The sequence below is a fragment of the Camelina sativa genome, chromosome 14 (genome assembly GCF_000633955.1).
Source record: "Camelina sativa cultivar DH55 chromosome 14, Cs, whole genome shotgun sequence".
Taxonomy (NCBI): Eukaryota; Viridiplantae; Streptophyta; class Magnoliopsida; order Brassicales; family Brassicaceae; genus Camelina; species Camelina sativa.
In genome coordinates this window covers 23,017,081-23,035,622 of record NC_025698.1, presented here as the reverse complement: position 1 = coordinate 23,035,622, position 18,542 = coordinate 23,017,081, and the positions used below count along the sequence as shown (strand labels likewise).

At 34.1% G+C, this 18,542-nt stretch overlaps 1 protein-coding gene across 1 annotated transcript; it reads left to right on the top strand.

The window, feature by feature from the left end:
- On the top strand, positions 4,049-5,020 carry LOC104742228 (ethylene-responsive transcription factor RAP2-1-like). The gene has a single exon (XM_010463207.2). The coding sequence runs from the start codon at positions 4,296-4,298 to the stop codon at positions 4,767-4,769; it is 474 nt and encodes a 157-aa protein (XP_010461509.1). The 5' UTR covers positions 4,049-4,295; the 3' UTR covers positions 4,770-5,020.

The following is an 18,542-nucleotide window of genomic DNA, read 5'->3' as shown; positions in this document are numbered from 1 at the left end:
GAGTTACCTGAGGTTATGCGTGTCTTCCATAAGGTTTTTCATGTTTCTATGTTGAGGAAGTGTCTCTGTGAGGATGATCAGCTGTTAGCTAAGATTCCTGAGGATCTTCAGCCTAACATGACTTTGGAGGCGAGACCAGTGAGGGTTCTCGAGAGGAGGATCAAGGAACTTCGAAAGAAGAAGATTCTTTTGATGAGAGTCATTTGGGACTGTGATGGTGTTGAGGAGCAGACTTGGGAACATGAGGCGAGGATGAAGGCAAGGTTTAAGAAGTGGTATGAGAAGCAAGCCGCGACTTGAGCTTATCTAGCCTGGTCCCATCTGTAATTCGTGGCTGGAGCGGGAATGGAGTATTCCAGCCCATCTCTCTTGTTTACTTGGTCGCTAGGGGTGGTTGGTTGTGCGACTAAGTAACAAGATGAGGTGGTGCTCGGGGTACAAAGTTTCCGTGAGGCAGAGTTTTTGAGGAAAGTTTCCTGAATTAGAAGTTTCCAAAAGTGGAAAGTGGTAAAAGTGGAAAGTTTTATGAGTTAAAATTTTTTCCATTTTAGCGGAGAGAGCCTTGGAGGGGCTTGTGTGGCCTTAGTGGCGGAATTTTTAGTCATTGTGTGGCCTTAGTGGCGGTCTATTGAGACATTGTGTGGCCTTTGTGGCGGGCTGTTTAGCCAGATGTGTGGCCTTTGTGGCGGGCTGTTTAGCCAGAGTGCATGTTTAAGTGGTCGTTTGGGACAGATGGTCTTTGTGACGGTCCTGTTTAGGACATTTGTTTGACCTTGGTGGCGGTCATGTTTAGGACATTTGTTTGGCCTTGGTGGTGGTCCTGTTTAGGACATTTGTTTGGCCCTTGTGGCAGTGAGATGATCCTTGTGTGGTCATGAGGTATCCCAGTGAGGGGATATGTGGTTGGTAGGACATTGAGATGTCGTACGCGAGCCACGAGAAGGAAACCTAGATAGGGATAGGACTCAGACGTGTTCAGAATTGTTTGCTCGCGACTAAGTACTGCCATATTCTGAGACTATGTGGCTTGGGAGTATGGTTGGTATATCGACTTCGGATGACGATCCTGGGGCGCGATGTAGGGTGGCAACCCGAGAGACGAGTATTGGATTTTTCCTTATATATTATGGCATGCGGGTTTAGGCCCGATGAGGAGCCAACTTTATGGCATGCAGACTTAGGTCTGATGAGGAGCCAATAAAAACTCGAGGTTTAGGCCTATGAGTAAAGGAAAGTCCAAAAGTTGAGAGCAAATAACGCCTGGAGCGTGAGTCTATCGCCTAGAGGTGACCTACTGTAAATCGGTCGGAGGAGTACGGGCCGTGGAGACGGTTGCACGGGAGTCCTTGGCTGATGGTTGTTCGAGATTCGAGGACAAATCTAGTTTGGTGGGGGAGAATTGTAACACCCGCGAACCAAAATCCCGGTTTAGGGATTGCATCGGTCGATGCAGGGTTGAGTTTCTGCGTTTTGACTTAAGTTAAACACTGCGTTTTGGGTTAGGAAAACCCTTAAACTCAAGTTTTGTCTCATTAGGCGTGTTTAGCTGATTTTGAGAGAAACGAAAGAGGAAATGAAGAGTTCTTGGTGTTCTTGAGTGTTCTTGGTGATTTCTTGGAGTTGGAAGCTGTTCCTGTAGAGATTTGTAGCTGGGATCGTTATAGGAGCGTCCTAGGGTCGTTTTTCTTCCTGTGTTTGGGTCGTTTCTTTTGTGGCAAAGGTAAGTGCAGGACCATGGCTTATCTAAGTTAGAGAACTCTCTAATTTTCTTGTTATGTGTTATTAGACTTGTTAGATCGTTATTTTGGACGTTAGGAAGCTTTCTTGTGGCTTGGGATCGAGTTTTATGGTTGTAGGAACGAAGATCCGGCGAGAAGCTTCGGGGAAAACACGATACTCGGCATTGCATCGGTCGATGCATATCTTGCGTCGGTCGATGCAAGTGCGAGGATGGCGCGTAAAACCCTAGGGTTTTCGTGTTATGTCGAGCATGCGTCGGTCGATGCAGAGCGAGTGTCAGTCGATGCAAGTGCATCGAGCATCGATCGATGCAACCCTGTGTCGGTCGATGCATCCCCATGTGGTGTCAGTCGATGCATGTTGGTGTCGGTCGATGCAGAGTCCTGGTTTGTTGTTTGTTGTGTGTTAATTGTTGTTTGATGGTTAGAGATGTCTCTATTGCTTGTGTGTATAGCCCAGTAGTTGGGAGGATTGCCTTACTGATTGTTTTTAAAATACTCATGCATTGCAATATGTGTTTGTGGTGCAGGTAAAGGCAAAGTGTGATCGTGGAATCAAAGCAATGAAGAGGAGGATGTTCTAGGGACTCGATTGGATGTTGTCTGGCATTGCTAGGTTGCTAGAGTTGGGTCATTAGAAACATTGCTAGGTTGCTGGTTCCATGTTTTCTGATGATTTGGATATTGATATGTGGTTATATTTTATTATTGGAATATTATTGGTTCTTGATATAAGTTATGTTGTTGGATTGTGGTTGTGGTTAGGTGGCTAGTGGGTATGAGACCACTAATTGTAGTTTATTATTATTCTTATTATTATTATTTATTATATTTATTATTTATTATTTTAAAAAAATGGGTCGGGTCGTTTCAGCAATCTTAAAGAGGATCCGGATAATTGAATCGATTATAATTTTAGTTAAAAACCGATCCGAAGTTGGCAAAAAGTGATGGCACCCTATTGTACTCCAAAAATGTATTCCGAGCTCTATATGTGGATATATTTGTTTGGTTACAAATATCCTAAGACAATTTTTAATATATATCCGTTTATAAAAATTCAAATCACATTATATGCTGAAAAAAAAAATCTAAAATTTTATTAACTTTATGTATTGAATAGTAATTAAAATAATTAAATATAAGATTAATAAAAATGAAAAGAGAATTATATTTTAATCTAACATATTTATTTAAATTAGATAGATATATTTTAGGAAATTAATATTATCAAAAAAGGAAATGATTGTGTTTGGTTGTAAGGATTGTAGAGAATTTAGTTGAGACTTGTTTGGATACAAAGATAAGAGAGGATGACACAAAAATGTACTTCAAAAATGTTAAGATAGATGAAATGATATATCGGTTTGGGTTTACAAATAAGGTGATTAGGGTTTAGATTTTACAATTCAAACAAAATTATATGTCGGTTTGGGTTTACAAATGAAGTGGTTAGAATTTAGATTTTACAATTAAAACGAAATTATATGTCGGTTTGGGTTTACAAATGAAGTGGTTAGGGTTTAGAGTTTACAATTAAAACAAAATTATATGTCGGTTTGGATTTACAAATGAGATGGTTAGGGTTTAGATTTTACAATTAGAGCGAAATTATATGTCGGTTTGGATTTACAAATGACATGGTTAGGGTTTAGATATTACAATTAGAATGAAATTATATGTCGGTTTGGATTTACAAATAAGATGGTTAGGGTTTATATTTTACAATTAGAATGAATTTATATATCAGTTTGGGTGTATAAACAAGCGGTTTAACTTTTAAATTTTATAATAATGTATACAGATTTTATTTCTTTATTTTATAAAAAGTTAAATAAATAGATTCTTAAATATATTATAAAGTGTCAGATTCTTATTGGCTAAAATAATTAGAAGTAAATAAAAGAGTTCACCTTATTAGTGAACCAAGAATTGTTCTAAAGATTAATATTCATTTTCACAATTTTAAAAATATAATATATATGACTGTATTTTTAATAAAATCCTAATATGATTAGATTTTAATTCAACAGAATATGACTAGAATTTCAGTGTTTTCATAATGAATTGACGGAAGGAGGAACACATAATGTTTTAAAACATTTCATAAAGTTTTCATGTGAATATTACATGGACTTACTTACATAAAATAAACTTTTTTTTTTGTCGGCACATAAAATAAACTAAACATACGTTTTCTAAAGTAAAATAACAAACAAATTGTAAATGATACTTCTAGACGTAAACCTAACTTATAAATTAAGATATCCAGGGAATATTGACAACTTTTCTTACAAAAGATTCTTGATTCTTCCATCATTATAATTCTGATTTTCTCTTTTTGGGCGAACACAAGAAAAATTTAGTCGGTCTCATAACAATCAATGACAAATTTAGTGATAAATTTAGTAAAGAGATAAAAAGTGAGAAGTACGAGGTTACTTGGCAATTTCTACAAAACAATACTTATAAGCGACCGTATTTTTTTAGTATTCAACATAAGCCACCGTACTTTATAAACTTCCGCTGCCCCCAAAAAGTTTTGTCTCTTTATCAATGGAAGGAGAACAAGAAGAGTCTACGATGCGAAAGAGAAGACATCCATCTCAAGAAGAAGTGGCTAGCAACGTGGCTACAAGGAAGCCATACAGAGGGATACGGAGGAGGAAGTGGGGAAAGTGGGTGGCTGAGATTCGTGAGCCTAACAAACGCTCACGTCTTTGGCTCGGTTCTTACACCACCGATGTCGCCGCCGCTAGAGCCTATGACGTCGCCGTCTTTTACCTCCGTGGTCCCTCCGCACGCCTCAACTTCCCTGATCTTCTCTTACAAGATGAGGACCACCGATCAGCCGCTGCTACCGCCGACATCCCCGCCGCTCTTATAAGGGAAAAAGCGGCGGAGGTTGGCGCTAGAGTCGACGCTCTCCTCACTTCTGCTTCTAAGTCACCGCCTCCTCCGACGGCTAACTCCTCTCTGTCGGTAATAAAACCCGACTTGAATCAAATACCCGAATCCGGCGATATATAGTCAAGAGACTCAGAAGTATACACAATATATGTAGTTTGTTTTGGTTTGTTTAGATGATAACATTTACATATACGATACATACAAAAATACATGAATTATAGATATGTATACATGCATAAGTATTATATATGAATCAACAAATTGTTATAGACTCTTATTAGTTCTCCGGAGACAAACCCGGCTAAGAGCAATCCTTGAGAAGCGAATTTTAGTTCAAGTTGTAATACTAATGTACATTAATTTTTAGGTAATTTGTTTAAGAATTTGTAGTTCGTTTCCTCTTACTAGTTTATTAATATTTGAACTCCAAATTTTGATATTATGAGCTTGATGTAATATTTGGATCCGTAATCCCAATAATGCTTATTTCGGTAGAGAATTTAAACCGAAACTTGTACTTTACATCAAAGATAATTTTATCTTTAATTATCTTTATGTGCTTTCAACGTTCGCTCATCAATGTATTAATTAATTTATTGTATGATTCGCCAATATTCCGATGACTGTACTAGCCTTTTATAAGGAAACATTTGTTTGTGATTTTTTTACCTTTTTTTTTTTTGGAGAAAGTCAAGTTAGCACAAAACAAATCCTTAGATTTCGATAAGGTGGCACAGCATTTCTTTGTTTGATCAAAATAATAATAATCATATACTATAAAATCAAACTAACTTTTATTAGATTATCTATTTATGTTTACTAATTATGGTTTTAAAAAAGATTAATTACATCTTAATTATAATCAGAAGTAGAAAACTATATATTAGTAAAAAAAAAATATACTAAAATGTTATAGAAAAGTAAGAATATTGCTGGTATATTATATATTTTCTAAAAATTATTTTAATATTTAGCGTTAAAAATTATTTATATATTAAATTACTTACAATTAACACTTTGGATTAATTTTTTATTTTTAATTTCAAAATTTTTTAAAAAAAAATTAACAAACTATTTCATGTTATTATTGTCAGTTTTGTTTTTTTTTGCCAAACATCTATAGTTTTTAAAAGAGAGAGAAACTGAATTATTTCATTACTGTTCACAAACGAAAAAAAAACTCTCTCTAGACGATTCGGTCAAGAAACCCTAATTTTCGTCTCTATCTTCATTTCAACCTCTCTCTCTCTCTCTCAGATTTGTTAGATCTATTCGATTCAATGCTGAGTTATAATACTTCACGGAAAACGAAAGGTTGTGTAGATTCATATGACGACTGATTTATATTGAATTGCGGCTGAGTTATAATACTTCACAGAAAACAAAAAGTTGCGTAGATTCATATGACGACTGATTTATATTGTTTTGCGGCTGAGTTATAATACTTTACGGAAGACTAAGGGTTGCTAAACTCATATGACGACTGATTTATATTGTTTTGCGGCTGAGTTATAATACTTCACGAAAGACGAAAGGTTGCGTAGATTCATATGACGACTGATTTATATTGCTTCGTGGTTGAGTTATAATACTTCATGGAAGACAAAAGGTTGCGTAGATTCATATGACGGCTGGTTTATATTGCTTTGCTGCTGAGTCATAATGCTTCACAGAAAACGAAAGGTTGCGTAAATTCATATGACGGCTGATTTATATTGTTTGCGGCTGACTTATTACAAGAAAGAAACTAAACGTAAACAAATGATTTATATTGCTTCTCGGGTGAATTATTACAAGAAAGACGATGACAAATTGGCTGTTTTCAAATATTAAGTTCTAGATATCTATGTTGATGTGAAAACAAGGTGAAGAATAAGGTGAAGAACATGTAAATCCTTTTTGAACAAGGTGAAGAACATGTAAATCCTTTTTGCACAAGATGAAGAACATGTAAATCCTTTTTGAACAAAGTGAAGAACAAGACGAGTAGATAAAAAAAACATTTCATTTTCTCTTTGATGATAATGATATGGAATGATTCATCCGACGTCATTTATTAATTAATGAAGTGACAAATAAGCCACCAAACTAACATGTAAATCAGCCTAATTAAATCAATCATCAAACAAAACTATAAGTTAGTCGCAACATTAATTAAAAAACAAAAAAAACGGCTGAACTGAAAATCTTAATTAACTCAGCCGTATCTTTTCATAAGTTGGCCGTAATTGCACGTTATTCTAGTAATTAATCTTTTACTACTAAATTAGCCGTAAAATGACCAAGTTTTCTGATAATTCAGATCATTAAAGCTGATTTATGATACTTACATGTAAATCAGCTGTAACGATATCTCATAAGTAAGTTGTTGTTAATAACTTAGCTAGCCGGAGAAAGTTAATTCAGCCGTGTTGAAGTATTACTGAACCAAATTTTTGACAAATCAACCATCGGGTAAAAACTTAGCCGTAACTCTAGGCTCACTGACAAATCAACCATCGGGTAAAAACTTAGCCGTAACCAAATTCTTGACAAATCAACCATCGGATAAAAATTTCATTATGTCAGCCGTAACTCCAGGCTGCGTATGCTCTTAAGTCAGCTGTTTGCTCATAATTCAGTCATTTCCTTTAAATCAGCCGTAACTCAGCTGACATGGCCACTATAGCGCTTTACGGCTGAGTTATTTAATACACGTCAGCGATTTCTTATGTGGCAAGACACTTTGTCTGATGTGGCAATAACATTTTTTATAATTACGTTTTTTTTCCTACAACATGCAACAAGGACACATTGTGTATAGAAAATATACACGAAATATGATAGTAATAAAGGAAAGATTTGTATGGTTCTAGTAATATTACTTAATTTTTGTGACATCTGAGTAAATCTCCCGAAAGAAAAATCTAACTCTATCATATAGAAAGAAAAAAACTGCTCTAGGTAAGCTGCTTAATAACATGATGTTAATATGATAAAGGGATATATATAATTATCTAATTATGTGTATATGAAATAAATTGACATACATATATACTTGCATGGTAACACACAGATATTGATGTCATAGTAATAATTCTTGTTATATGGAGTTAATGTCGTTTATAAAGTACAGTTATGGTACTGATATTTCGAATTTTATATATATGTATATATATATATATACATACATTTTTGGAGACATTTATGAAATAAATCCTCAAATTTAATTCTATTTACAATCATGCCATTGGCATTAAATTTTATATTTATTTTTTACTTTAAATAATATCAAATTTAGAATCTAATTGAAGAAAATTTTCTCCTATTCAATATTTTACCAGCACCCATTAGCATTAAATATTTTATATAATTAATCTATTTTTCTAAAAAACTGTACTAAATATTAAACACAATTGATTAACCGTAGACAATAATAACAGCCTAGATTTCTGATTAAACTTCTTGATTTAAAAAAACTTTACAAAAAACACTCCACCATTTTAATCGACTTGCACAACTATAAATACAAAAGTGTTAAATGATATAGAGATAAAACAATAAAAATTACAAAATCAAATTATAGTATACTCATATAATTATAAAAATAGAATATATTATGTAATACTATTATCTCTACATTGTAAATGAAAAAGAAAAATCACAAAAAAGTATATTTGTTGACTAAATTAAATTTAATGAACATTAAGGATATCTTAACTATATAATACACCACTTCATGTTGATAATGGAAGTTATACACTACTTAATATATTGATGTAAAACTACAGTAGATTTAAAAAATACAAAAGATATTATTTACATATATAGTTAATATAATAAATAAATTTTGTATTGCCTTTCTAAATAAAAAATATAGTCCCGCGATGTACCGCGGATGAATATGTAGTTATATAACTATTTTTGATGTTAGCCTTGAATCCATTTTCATTTCGACATGAATTTCATCGGAAAATCTGTCACGAATGGGTATGTATATCATTCTCACGTTCTCATTATCACAAAGAGGTATATATATAACATGTTAAAACCACAAAACAATCTTGCATTAGAAATGTCTACTCGTATCTATAATACTAGATTAAGACCCGTGCTAAAGCACTGGTTGAAATTTATTTTATTTATATTGTAATTTTTTATACAATATAATTTATGTGATTGTTTTTAAAAGTTTTTTTGGATCAAATATTATGCAATAAAATCATATGTTAAATATGATGGCTTGAAAAAGACATTTATTTTGTGAATTTGGTTTTTAAAAAGCGAGTTATTATATTATGAGTAATTTAATATATTGTTATACTTTTTGTTTTAATATACTTGGTTTTCTGAAATTCTTTCATATTATAGTGACATATTATTGACATTGCTATAACAAACTAATTTAGAGTGTTTATTGTTTCTAACTTTAATATCAAATTTCAATATTTTAAAAACATTTCAAAATAAATTATTTAAATTTTATTATATTATATAAAATTCAACAAAAAGTATGAAATTGATTTTAAATATTCAAATTTTGACCCGTTACTCAGTAAAAATTTTAATTCAATAGATATTATTTTTAAAGAATAATATTAATAAAAATTGAATATTTTGTAGATTGAATCATTTATATTTGTTTTTAAAAATTCAACTTATGGTATATCCGGAAATAAAACTATTTTTTTAATTATAATAGACTCATATATAAAAATGAGAGGTGAATTATAATAATAATTAACAAATTAATATATTAAGTTAGATATCAAAGAATTTTATTTGATGAATAATTTAATAAATCAAATTAATATGGTAAGTTAGATGATATCAAATGATTCTTTAGAATATTCTCTTTAATATTTTTAGAAACAATAAATCCAGACTATACAAATAATATAAAACTTATCTATAACTTATTTGTAACCACCTTATTAAAGTTATATAGTTTACAAAACAATGTTGTGTACTTCCGTTTTATTATATAGGGGATACATCAAAAGTTCCTGTATGCAGTTTAGGTTGAAGATACAAACTAAGTTACAAGTGTGTATGCACAATGACTTACTGAATTCATGTTTATGCATGAAATATTTTTGGAAATTGGTTAGAATATTTCTTATGTTTTCATGGTTGCGCAGCAAGTGTTTGCGACCTTTTATAGTATAGTATAAATATATTTTTGACATTTTATTTTACAGAATTTCTTTCAGATTGGTAGGTAGGTATAAATATGAACAGTGAGGTAACATGTTCGAGTCTTTCTATGACTTCTTTTTATACTTATTTAATTTTTTCACTAATTCATAAACCTAAATTTTTTTGGACTTGTGACCATCTATAAACTGATCTGCATTAGCTCTGAATACAGTATTAGTAAAATGTTGGTGAAGGGGAAACATAAATACTATCTTAATACTATTAAAAGTGAAATACATTTTGAAAATGTCCGAAATTATTCATCTATTTACGAAAATCTGCCACTCAAAACAGTCTTTGAAAATTTTTCATTAAGGGTACATTCGTATTGACACTCCTAAAATTTCTCTCAAACAATACTATTTCGGATAAAACTATATTCGGCTTTGGAATAAGTCAATCGGATCATGAATAAAAGGACGCGGATCTTACTTGGATCTTTTTATATTATTTTTAGGAATATATTAATTGCAACGGTTTTGTTTTTGGAAAACAACGTTAACTTTTCCCTCCTATAATTTAGCCATTTGTTAACTACTATTATGGTGAATGATAGACATCTTTATCAAATATCTTTTAATATCTAATTACCATAAGATTACTTTTTTATTCGTTATTCAAATTTAATCTGTATATATTCTTAACCTATAATTATTGCTTCCTAAAATATTGATTTTAGATTTTCTCAAATGTAGAGATATTTCTTCGGAAAATAACGAGCGAGCGGATGGCTATTTGAAAAGCAAGCTAACAGTTTTTTACAGTATATTATTTAATACGACCCATTAACTATGAATCCCAAATTTTTTGGTATATTACCTAAAATTAACTAATAATTATGAAATTTCGCATATATGCAAATCATAATATCGGATACTAATTAGCTTGGTGATTTAGTTGTTTTAGTATGGAAAAACTATTTCATATACATCAGCTACTAATTTCCGAAACTTTTCACTAGTCCTATATTTTTGGAAACTTATTTAGAAAATTATAAAGCATAGTCCAATTCAGATGCTAAATTAATTGCATATAGAATATTAATTCCAAAAAAAAAAAAAAAAGAAAAAAAATAGGGAAAATCCTCCTAGATACGATTCCCGAGAAGCTTCTTTTAATCATGGTTTCCGACGCCGGCGGGGCCTCTGCTCGCCGGCGTCGGGATCTCGTCGTCTCAATCCCTACTAGTCTCCGATTTAATTATCTTAGTGTTCTCTCTTGCAAAAAATTTCCCCAATTTTTCTCTTTTGTTAACCCTTCTCGATCTTTTCTGTCCTTTACCCCTGAACCAAACCCCGACCACAATCTGCCCCCGATGTTTTTCTTCTCACCCCAGACGGCTTGTGCTCGGCAAAACTCTTTGCATATTTCGGGCAGCCGCTTCAATTATCCCTCTCCTTGGAGTTTGATTGAGAAGCTAGGGTTTTCCCCAGTGGACCTAGTCTTCAAAATTGATTCAATACTCGGTCATCGTCTGTTTCCGATAATCCTTCACGCACTGGAGATGTTGTTTGCACTGAAAATCCCTCTGTCATGCTCGGGCAGACTTCTCCTTCAGTCCTCACCTTGGCAAATGGTTGTGGCCCTAGGGTTTTCCCCAGTGGACCTAGCTTCCAACCTCGAATCAAGAATCGAACACCGGCTACTCTCGCCGATCTGTAACGCACAGGAGCTGCTCCCTGCTCTGCATAGCCCTCTGCTTTTTCCGGTCAGTCGCCGCACCAACTCTCCTCATCGGTCTCTGATTGTGAAACTAGGGTTCCCTTGGGTGGGCCTTGTACATGATGTCGGCCCGTTAAGCTTACCAAGCGCAAAGCCCACATCTTCAAAATCCAGGTCCATTAACTATGCACTTTTGCTAAACCTGTTTCTCCCTCCTTTGTCTCTTCGTTATCTTGGTGGTAAGGATAGAAGCCTCCTTCTACACCGTATATCGACAGCTTTGGTTTGGGTCCATGAATGTCAATTGCAATTCCTGGTACACAGCAACCCCTCGAGAATCAATTTTCATATTAGCGTTTGGCTATTGGGAATTCTGTCTTTGTTTTCTCACAACATCAATGGCGAGAGAAAGATCGGCATTATGACTCTGCTTCTACGGAACGGTGGTTACCGAGATTTTCTCAACCCCATGCTCCCATATCTCGTGATCACTGAACCTAAGTAGGTACAATATTACTAATTCAGGGATATTTTCCACACAATGGTTGCTCGAGAATCTATTTCTCTTGTTGACGCCCAATTTTAGCCAATGGTGTGATCAAGTTTACGAACTCTATGGATCCCATTTGAGTAGAAAATCATCATTGTTGCTGTGGCGTCTCTCTCATTCCTTGAGAACCTTGGGTATAGTATCCCCATTGGCTTTGACCCATGAATCCTTTGGCTTGATGTTCTATGGTAATTGGATATTGTTTCCAATTTGTCCGAGTTTAGTCTATGGATTTGGTTTGAACAAGGTCAATCTCTACTTTATGGCAATTCTACCAAACATCTTTAAGCCCCAGAGCTCCACAAACCTTGCTCGAAAACTTGTCAAGCTACCACCTCGTGTAGGCTCTCTCACACCGGAGAGAAGTTCAGCTTTGACTCCTTCATTAACGCCAACAAGTCTGATGACAATGGCAATCTCCTCATCCGTTGGCTTGTCCATGGAAGAGTTATCGACAATCTTGATCTCACATGTACCAACTCCTCAAGAATTTGGCTCAAAGCTCTCAAGAATCTATTGTCGATTAATCCTATCTTTTCTTTGTCTCTATGTTGTTTTTGGCATTGGGGAATGCCCTCTTATCTTGTATTCAAAGCTTTGTTGTAAGAACCTTGTCCTTTGATTTATGAATGCAAGTGTTGTGACAAAAAAAACAATAGAATATTAATTCCATAACAATCTGTAAAAAAAAAAGATATTCTCAAATTTAAAATCTAGCGTGATCACAAACCTATTCTCAAATTTTCTATCCACCTAACCCCAAGAGACTATGACCTCTATAAATAAGTTTTTCAATACCAAAAAATTAGCACATCAACTGATTTTACCTTTTAACATGATAAGAGAGCATTTCCAGAAATCAATGGCCCTTCATTTTCTTATATCAGAGAGTAACAACCTTGCAAAGTCGCATGGATAAATGGATAATGTAATGTCAGATCTATCCAAACAAAATAAGAAAGATGGATCTGATGACTCTACTCCTGCTCCTGTTATTAATCCTACCAAGGCTCAGAAAAATGATTTGGTTGTTCCACTTAATGACTCGCTGCTATCTCAGATGAGAGCTCCGATGAATTTGATCTTGGTACTGAACCGTTTTGTCATGGTCTTCGAAAGAAAATGAGGTCTACTCGTCTTAAACCTTATGCTACTTACTCTACATGTCACGCTAAAACCCTCATCTCTCTCAAGCCTACGTCTTCTCCAGCATCTTCAGGTACTTATTTCTATCCTATAGCACATTATGTATCATGTGACAACTTTAATTCTGACCATCAAAAGATTTTTGCAGCATCGACTATGGTCGATGAACCCATTACTTATAAGGAAGCTGTTCAAATACTAGAATGGCGTGAAGGTATGCGCAAAGAGATAGATGCTTTAGAACTTAACGAGATTTTGGCATTTGAACATCTGCCGCCTGGCATCAAAGCTCTTGGTTCTAAATGGGTGTATCGTCTTAAGTTTAATTTGGATGGTACACTTGAATGGTATAAGGCGCGGTTAGTTGCACTTGGTAATCACTAGAAAGAAGGTGTTTATTTTTCTGAAACGTTTGCACCTATTGCTAAACTATAAACAATTCGTACCTTACTTAGTGTTGCTTCGGTTAAGAACTGAGAACTTTACCAAATGGATGTTCACAATGCTTTTTTACATGGTGTTCATGACGAGGACATCTACATGAAACCACCTCCGGGTTTCCTTCCAGCTGATCCATCTCTTGTATGCAAACTTTAAATGTCTATCTATGGTCTTCTATAGGCCCCTCGTTGCTGGTTTTCCAAGTTTTCTACCGCTCTTCTTGACTATGGGTTTTTTTGTTCTCACAAAGACAATTCTATATTTACCTATAAACGTGGAGCGTAGTACTTCATGTACTTTTCTATGTTGATGACTTAATCGTTTGTGGTGTTGATTATGCGGTTCTCGCATTGTTTAAAGCCTATTTGAGTCGGTGTTTCAAGATGAAAGATCTTGGAATGTTGAAGTATTTTCTTGGCATCGAAGTTTCTCGGGGACCTGATGGCATTTTTTATCTGAACAAAAATATTGTCTAGATATTATTGATGAGTGTGGTATTTTAGGTTCTTGTCCAGTTGATACTCCTTTGGACCAAAATCATAATTTGTTATCTTCTAAGAGGGAATTGTACTCGGATCCGATACAATATCGTTGTCTGGTTGGGCGTCTTGTTATCTTACTTATACTCGCCATGAGCTGAGTTATGTTGTAAACATTCTTGCACAATTCATGCAGACCCCGCTTGTGGATCATTGGGATGCTGCTCAACGCTTGGTTTGTTACTTATATTCTGCAGCCCAGACAAAGTGTCGTTCTTTCTTCCACGGCTCCTCTTCAAGTAAACGCCTATTGTGATTCTGATTTCAATACATGTCCAACTACTAGGCGATCTCTTAATTGTTATATAGTTATGCTTGGCGAATATTGGCTCAAGGAAGCAGATTATCGAGCCATGCCTATGACTTGTCGGAGCTTTTGTGACTCAGGGAAATCTTACAGTTTCTTGGCGTGGAACACACTCAGCCTATGTGTTTACTTAGTGATAGTCAAGAAGCTCTTCAAATCGCCACAAAATCAGTATTTCATGAACGAAAGCATATTGAGAGTGATTGAAAATGCTTATATTTCTACTCATGAACAGTCGGTTGACATCTTCACTAAAGCTCTAGATGTGATCAATTTCGATATCTACGATCTATGTTGGGCATTCTGAACTTACACGCTCCATTTTGAGGGAGAGTCTTAGGGAAAAGGATATTTTCCATGTCTTAGTTAATATATCGTAAGTATATTTTTTACTTGTGTATCAAGTCTAGTGTACCAATATATACTATTTATTTATCTATAATAAAGACAACACATTCTCTAAGATTTACACAAGGCTCCAATTAGAAGGGCAACGTGACTGGGAATATAGTTCGTTTTTGGAAGACTATGGAGATTTAACTATAAGTCTTATCGTAATTCTATGTAATATTCAGTCTACTGTTTAGTAGCAAGATTTCAAAAAGATAAATTCTTCTAAAGGAAATGGGCTCGGACCTCTCTGTTGGACGGGATAAACCATTACTAGTTTAAAGAAAATAAATGAGAAATATCATACCTTTTAAGTATGTTCGGTTCTTTCGAGAGGATGGTCGCTACCTATCAAGATATTTTTGCCTTTGTATATGAATGATGTGAGTTTTTTATATTTTAATTCAAATTATTATAAGATATGTAACCTGCATAGTTTATGTTCTTAATGCATGAATCTATTCGAGAAAAAAAAATAATGCCTCACAATTAGTGCCAATAAAGATATGGAATGATAGGTTAAAATAAACAGAGAGGTTACAATCAAATTATCAACAATCACACCAAATTGGTCGGTTAGGTGAGTGACAAGTATATAAACTTCAAACTAATTAGGTTTTGTTGAGTGGTTCTTCCGCTACTTCCTGCAAACGCTGCGTTTGCGGGTGGTAGCGGTTGCTAGCGATTGGTACCAATCACAAAAACCTCTTCCAATCGTTTCCAACCGCTTGAAATCACTGAATTCTAAAAACTGCTTTTCAAAAGCATTTTCGGTTGCGGGCAATTGCGGTTGAAATTTTTTTTTTTTTTTTTTGAACTTAAAAAAATCAATAATAATAAAATATTTATTTTATATATCTTCTATCTAACTATTTTACCCATTAAGGATGAGAGAAAATGAAGTACGGATACGATTGAGGAGATTAGAAAATAATTAATTAGAAGAAAATAAGAGTCCAATTAACAATAACCCAGAAAACTTTATGTAAATTACAGCTCCACGGAACTGCATTACAAAAATCGTTATGTGAGAGTCAAGAAAACTAAAAATATGTTTCTTCCAAAATCAAGTACATTGGTATTTCATAATTTCTTTACTTTGGCCTTTTGATTCAGTGTGAGGAACTTATTGAGTGTGTGAGATTTAAGAGAGAAGATCTACGATTTAAAGCATATGTTTTATCATTTATCATATTACTTGATTAAATTTTTGGTGAAAATCAAAATGCATAAAGTAATAAGTATTTCAATATGAAATTTATTTGTTTTTTTTGAATAATTATTTTAGTATTTTTTAAATCAATTTTAATTATAAATCAAGTTTAATAAAAATTTTGGTGTTTTTAAACACTTATATAATTATATATTACATTTATTAGTTTTAACCGCTATTGCACCCGCTGGTCAACTAGTCGTAAAACTCCCGCAAACGCACACATTTCAAAACGCTAAAGCAGTAATTCAAAACGCTTAATAACGCTTGAAACCACAACTACCCACTTCCATAATCTCCCGTAACCGCAACCGCTGCGTTTGAACCTGTGACGCCTGTGTCCTGAGAAAATATGAATTATTGGAGTTTATATTGAGAATTAGAGTAGATTCGGTTTAGTTTCCGGTTGGTTTACTAATTAAATCAAAGGATGGTTTAATTAATTCTGGTTTAGGTAAATATTGGTTTAATTTAATTAAACCAGAAACTCTTTTTTTTTTAATAAGAGAACGCCTCCTTTTGTGATTGTCGACATTGGTTGCTCAGAGAAAGAGAGAGATCTGGTCGATTTGTTGTGAAGGAGAAGGAGAAAGAGATCAACAAAGCTTTGTGTTAGAGAGAAGGAGAAGGAACAGGATCATCAGGGTTTGGTAGAAGGAGGATCCGACTGCTCAAATCGTTTTGAAAGGTATTGATTTTTGGTAGGGTTGTATCTAAGAGATTTTCGTACACTCTCCTTCTTACAGAAGTGAATTTGAGATAATATTCTAGGAGATATCGGTAGTTTCGTGGGGCGTTTCTTCTCAGTCGCGGATTGAGACCAGCGGGGGTTTCGGGATCGATTGCGGTTTCATCTGAGATTTGATCGTGCTGAAATTTTGTGGAAAGCTTATGGGCGTCTAGGCCTTGCTTTCCACTGGAGGGATTTAATAGTTAACAGTTGGTTTTTATTTTAGGGTTTCGTCTTTAAGACTATTATTTTCTGATGTTTATGTCCAGTTTGCTTCAAGGTTGCTTTTGGTTGTGTGATTTGTTGGAGGACGTTTCTGGACTGTTTCAGACGCAAGGAGAGTTTCTCCTGGTTGTTTTTTGTTGTCAGAATCAGCTTGATAAGGTGATTGCGTGACCATGAGCTTATCTGAGCGATTGGATTGTATGACTTAATTTGTGTGATGATGTGTAGGTGTGATAAATGTGTTATTGGATATTTTGTTCAATGGTTGGTTTGTTATGTTTTATTTGTGGTTGTACTCTTAATTTGTTTGTGTATAGCTCGTAGATGGGAGGATTGCCGTATTTCTGGTAATACTCACGCATCTCATTGTATTTGTGGTGCAGGTAATGTATAGTATGGAATCATGGCGATGAGTGGGAGGATGATATAGGGTCTCAATTATTGTGTTGTGGTTATGTTAGTCAGGTTTATGTGTTTCCGTTGTGCATGGTGATGGTTGGTTTTATGTTGATTGGAGTTGTAGATGCTGTTCTACAGTTTGGGTTGTAATTAAATATTATGAGATATTTAATTATATTATTATTAATATTATAATTATTATTTTTTAAAAAAAAATGGGTTGAATTGTTTTAAAACCAGTCATGCCCTAAGTTGGTTGGGCTTATCACTTCTGTATACTTTGAAGCCTACAAAAATTTAGGTGTTTTTCTTCTCAAAGTGTCGGCTCACTGTCGATCTTGAGGACCTAACATGAAACAGCACTGCAGCCCATTTAGGATTATTACATTACGTCTTTTCAATTCATCTGGGATTACTGTTTAAAGTCGTAACAAATAATTGTCAACAAGTAATTAACATTTGAAGCTAGCCCAGTATATGCTTTAATTCCGGTTCAGTTGTCTGAGTTATCAGTTTTATATACGCTTAAACCATATAAACATGGGTCTTAAATTATTTGTAGGTTTTTTAAGACCCATGTTTATATGGTTTAATGTTGAATGTTGAATGTTGAATGTTTATATGGTCTTAAATTCAGTGAAACATCAAACCATCAAGAGAACGGTTTTTATGTGAGAAGTCACACCAGTGAACATACATATTTTTAGTTTTCTCATTACAGTTCTAGGCTGAATTGCGTTGACGACCCATCAAAATCTTAGAACCATCACCAATCTTGAAAACGTTTTATGTTATGCAGGTTGAAAGATACTTTTGGAAAGAGTTCGTGATTTTTTTGTATGACCAATACTAGTCGTAGGAGTCCAAATAGTAATCCTCGTTCTATTAAAAGATTAATTGTCCGAGAAAGTAGAAAGTCCCAAAAATATGAAGATTCACCAAATAAGAATAGTTGGACCAGGAGAATTAAGATTGTGAATCTCAATTCTCAATATATGTGAAATTTTCTAGGGTGAATTAATGTTTTGAGTAGATAGAAGAACTCTCCGTACTACCAATATAAGTTATATAACAAATAAAGAATAATTTAGTTACTGAGAATCGGTATGATGA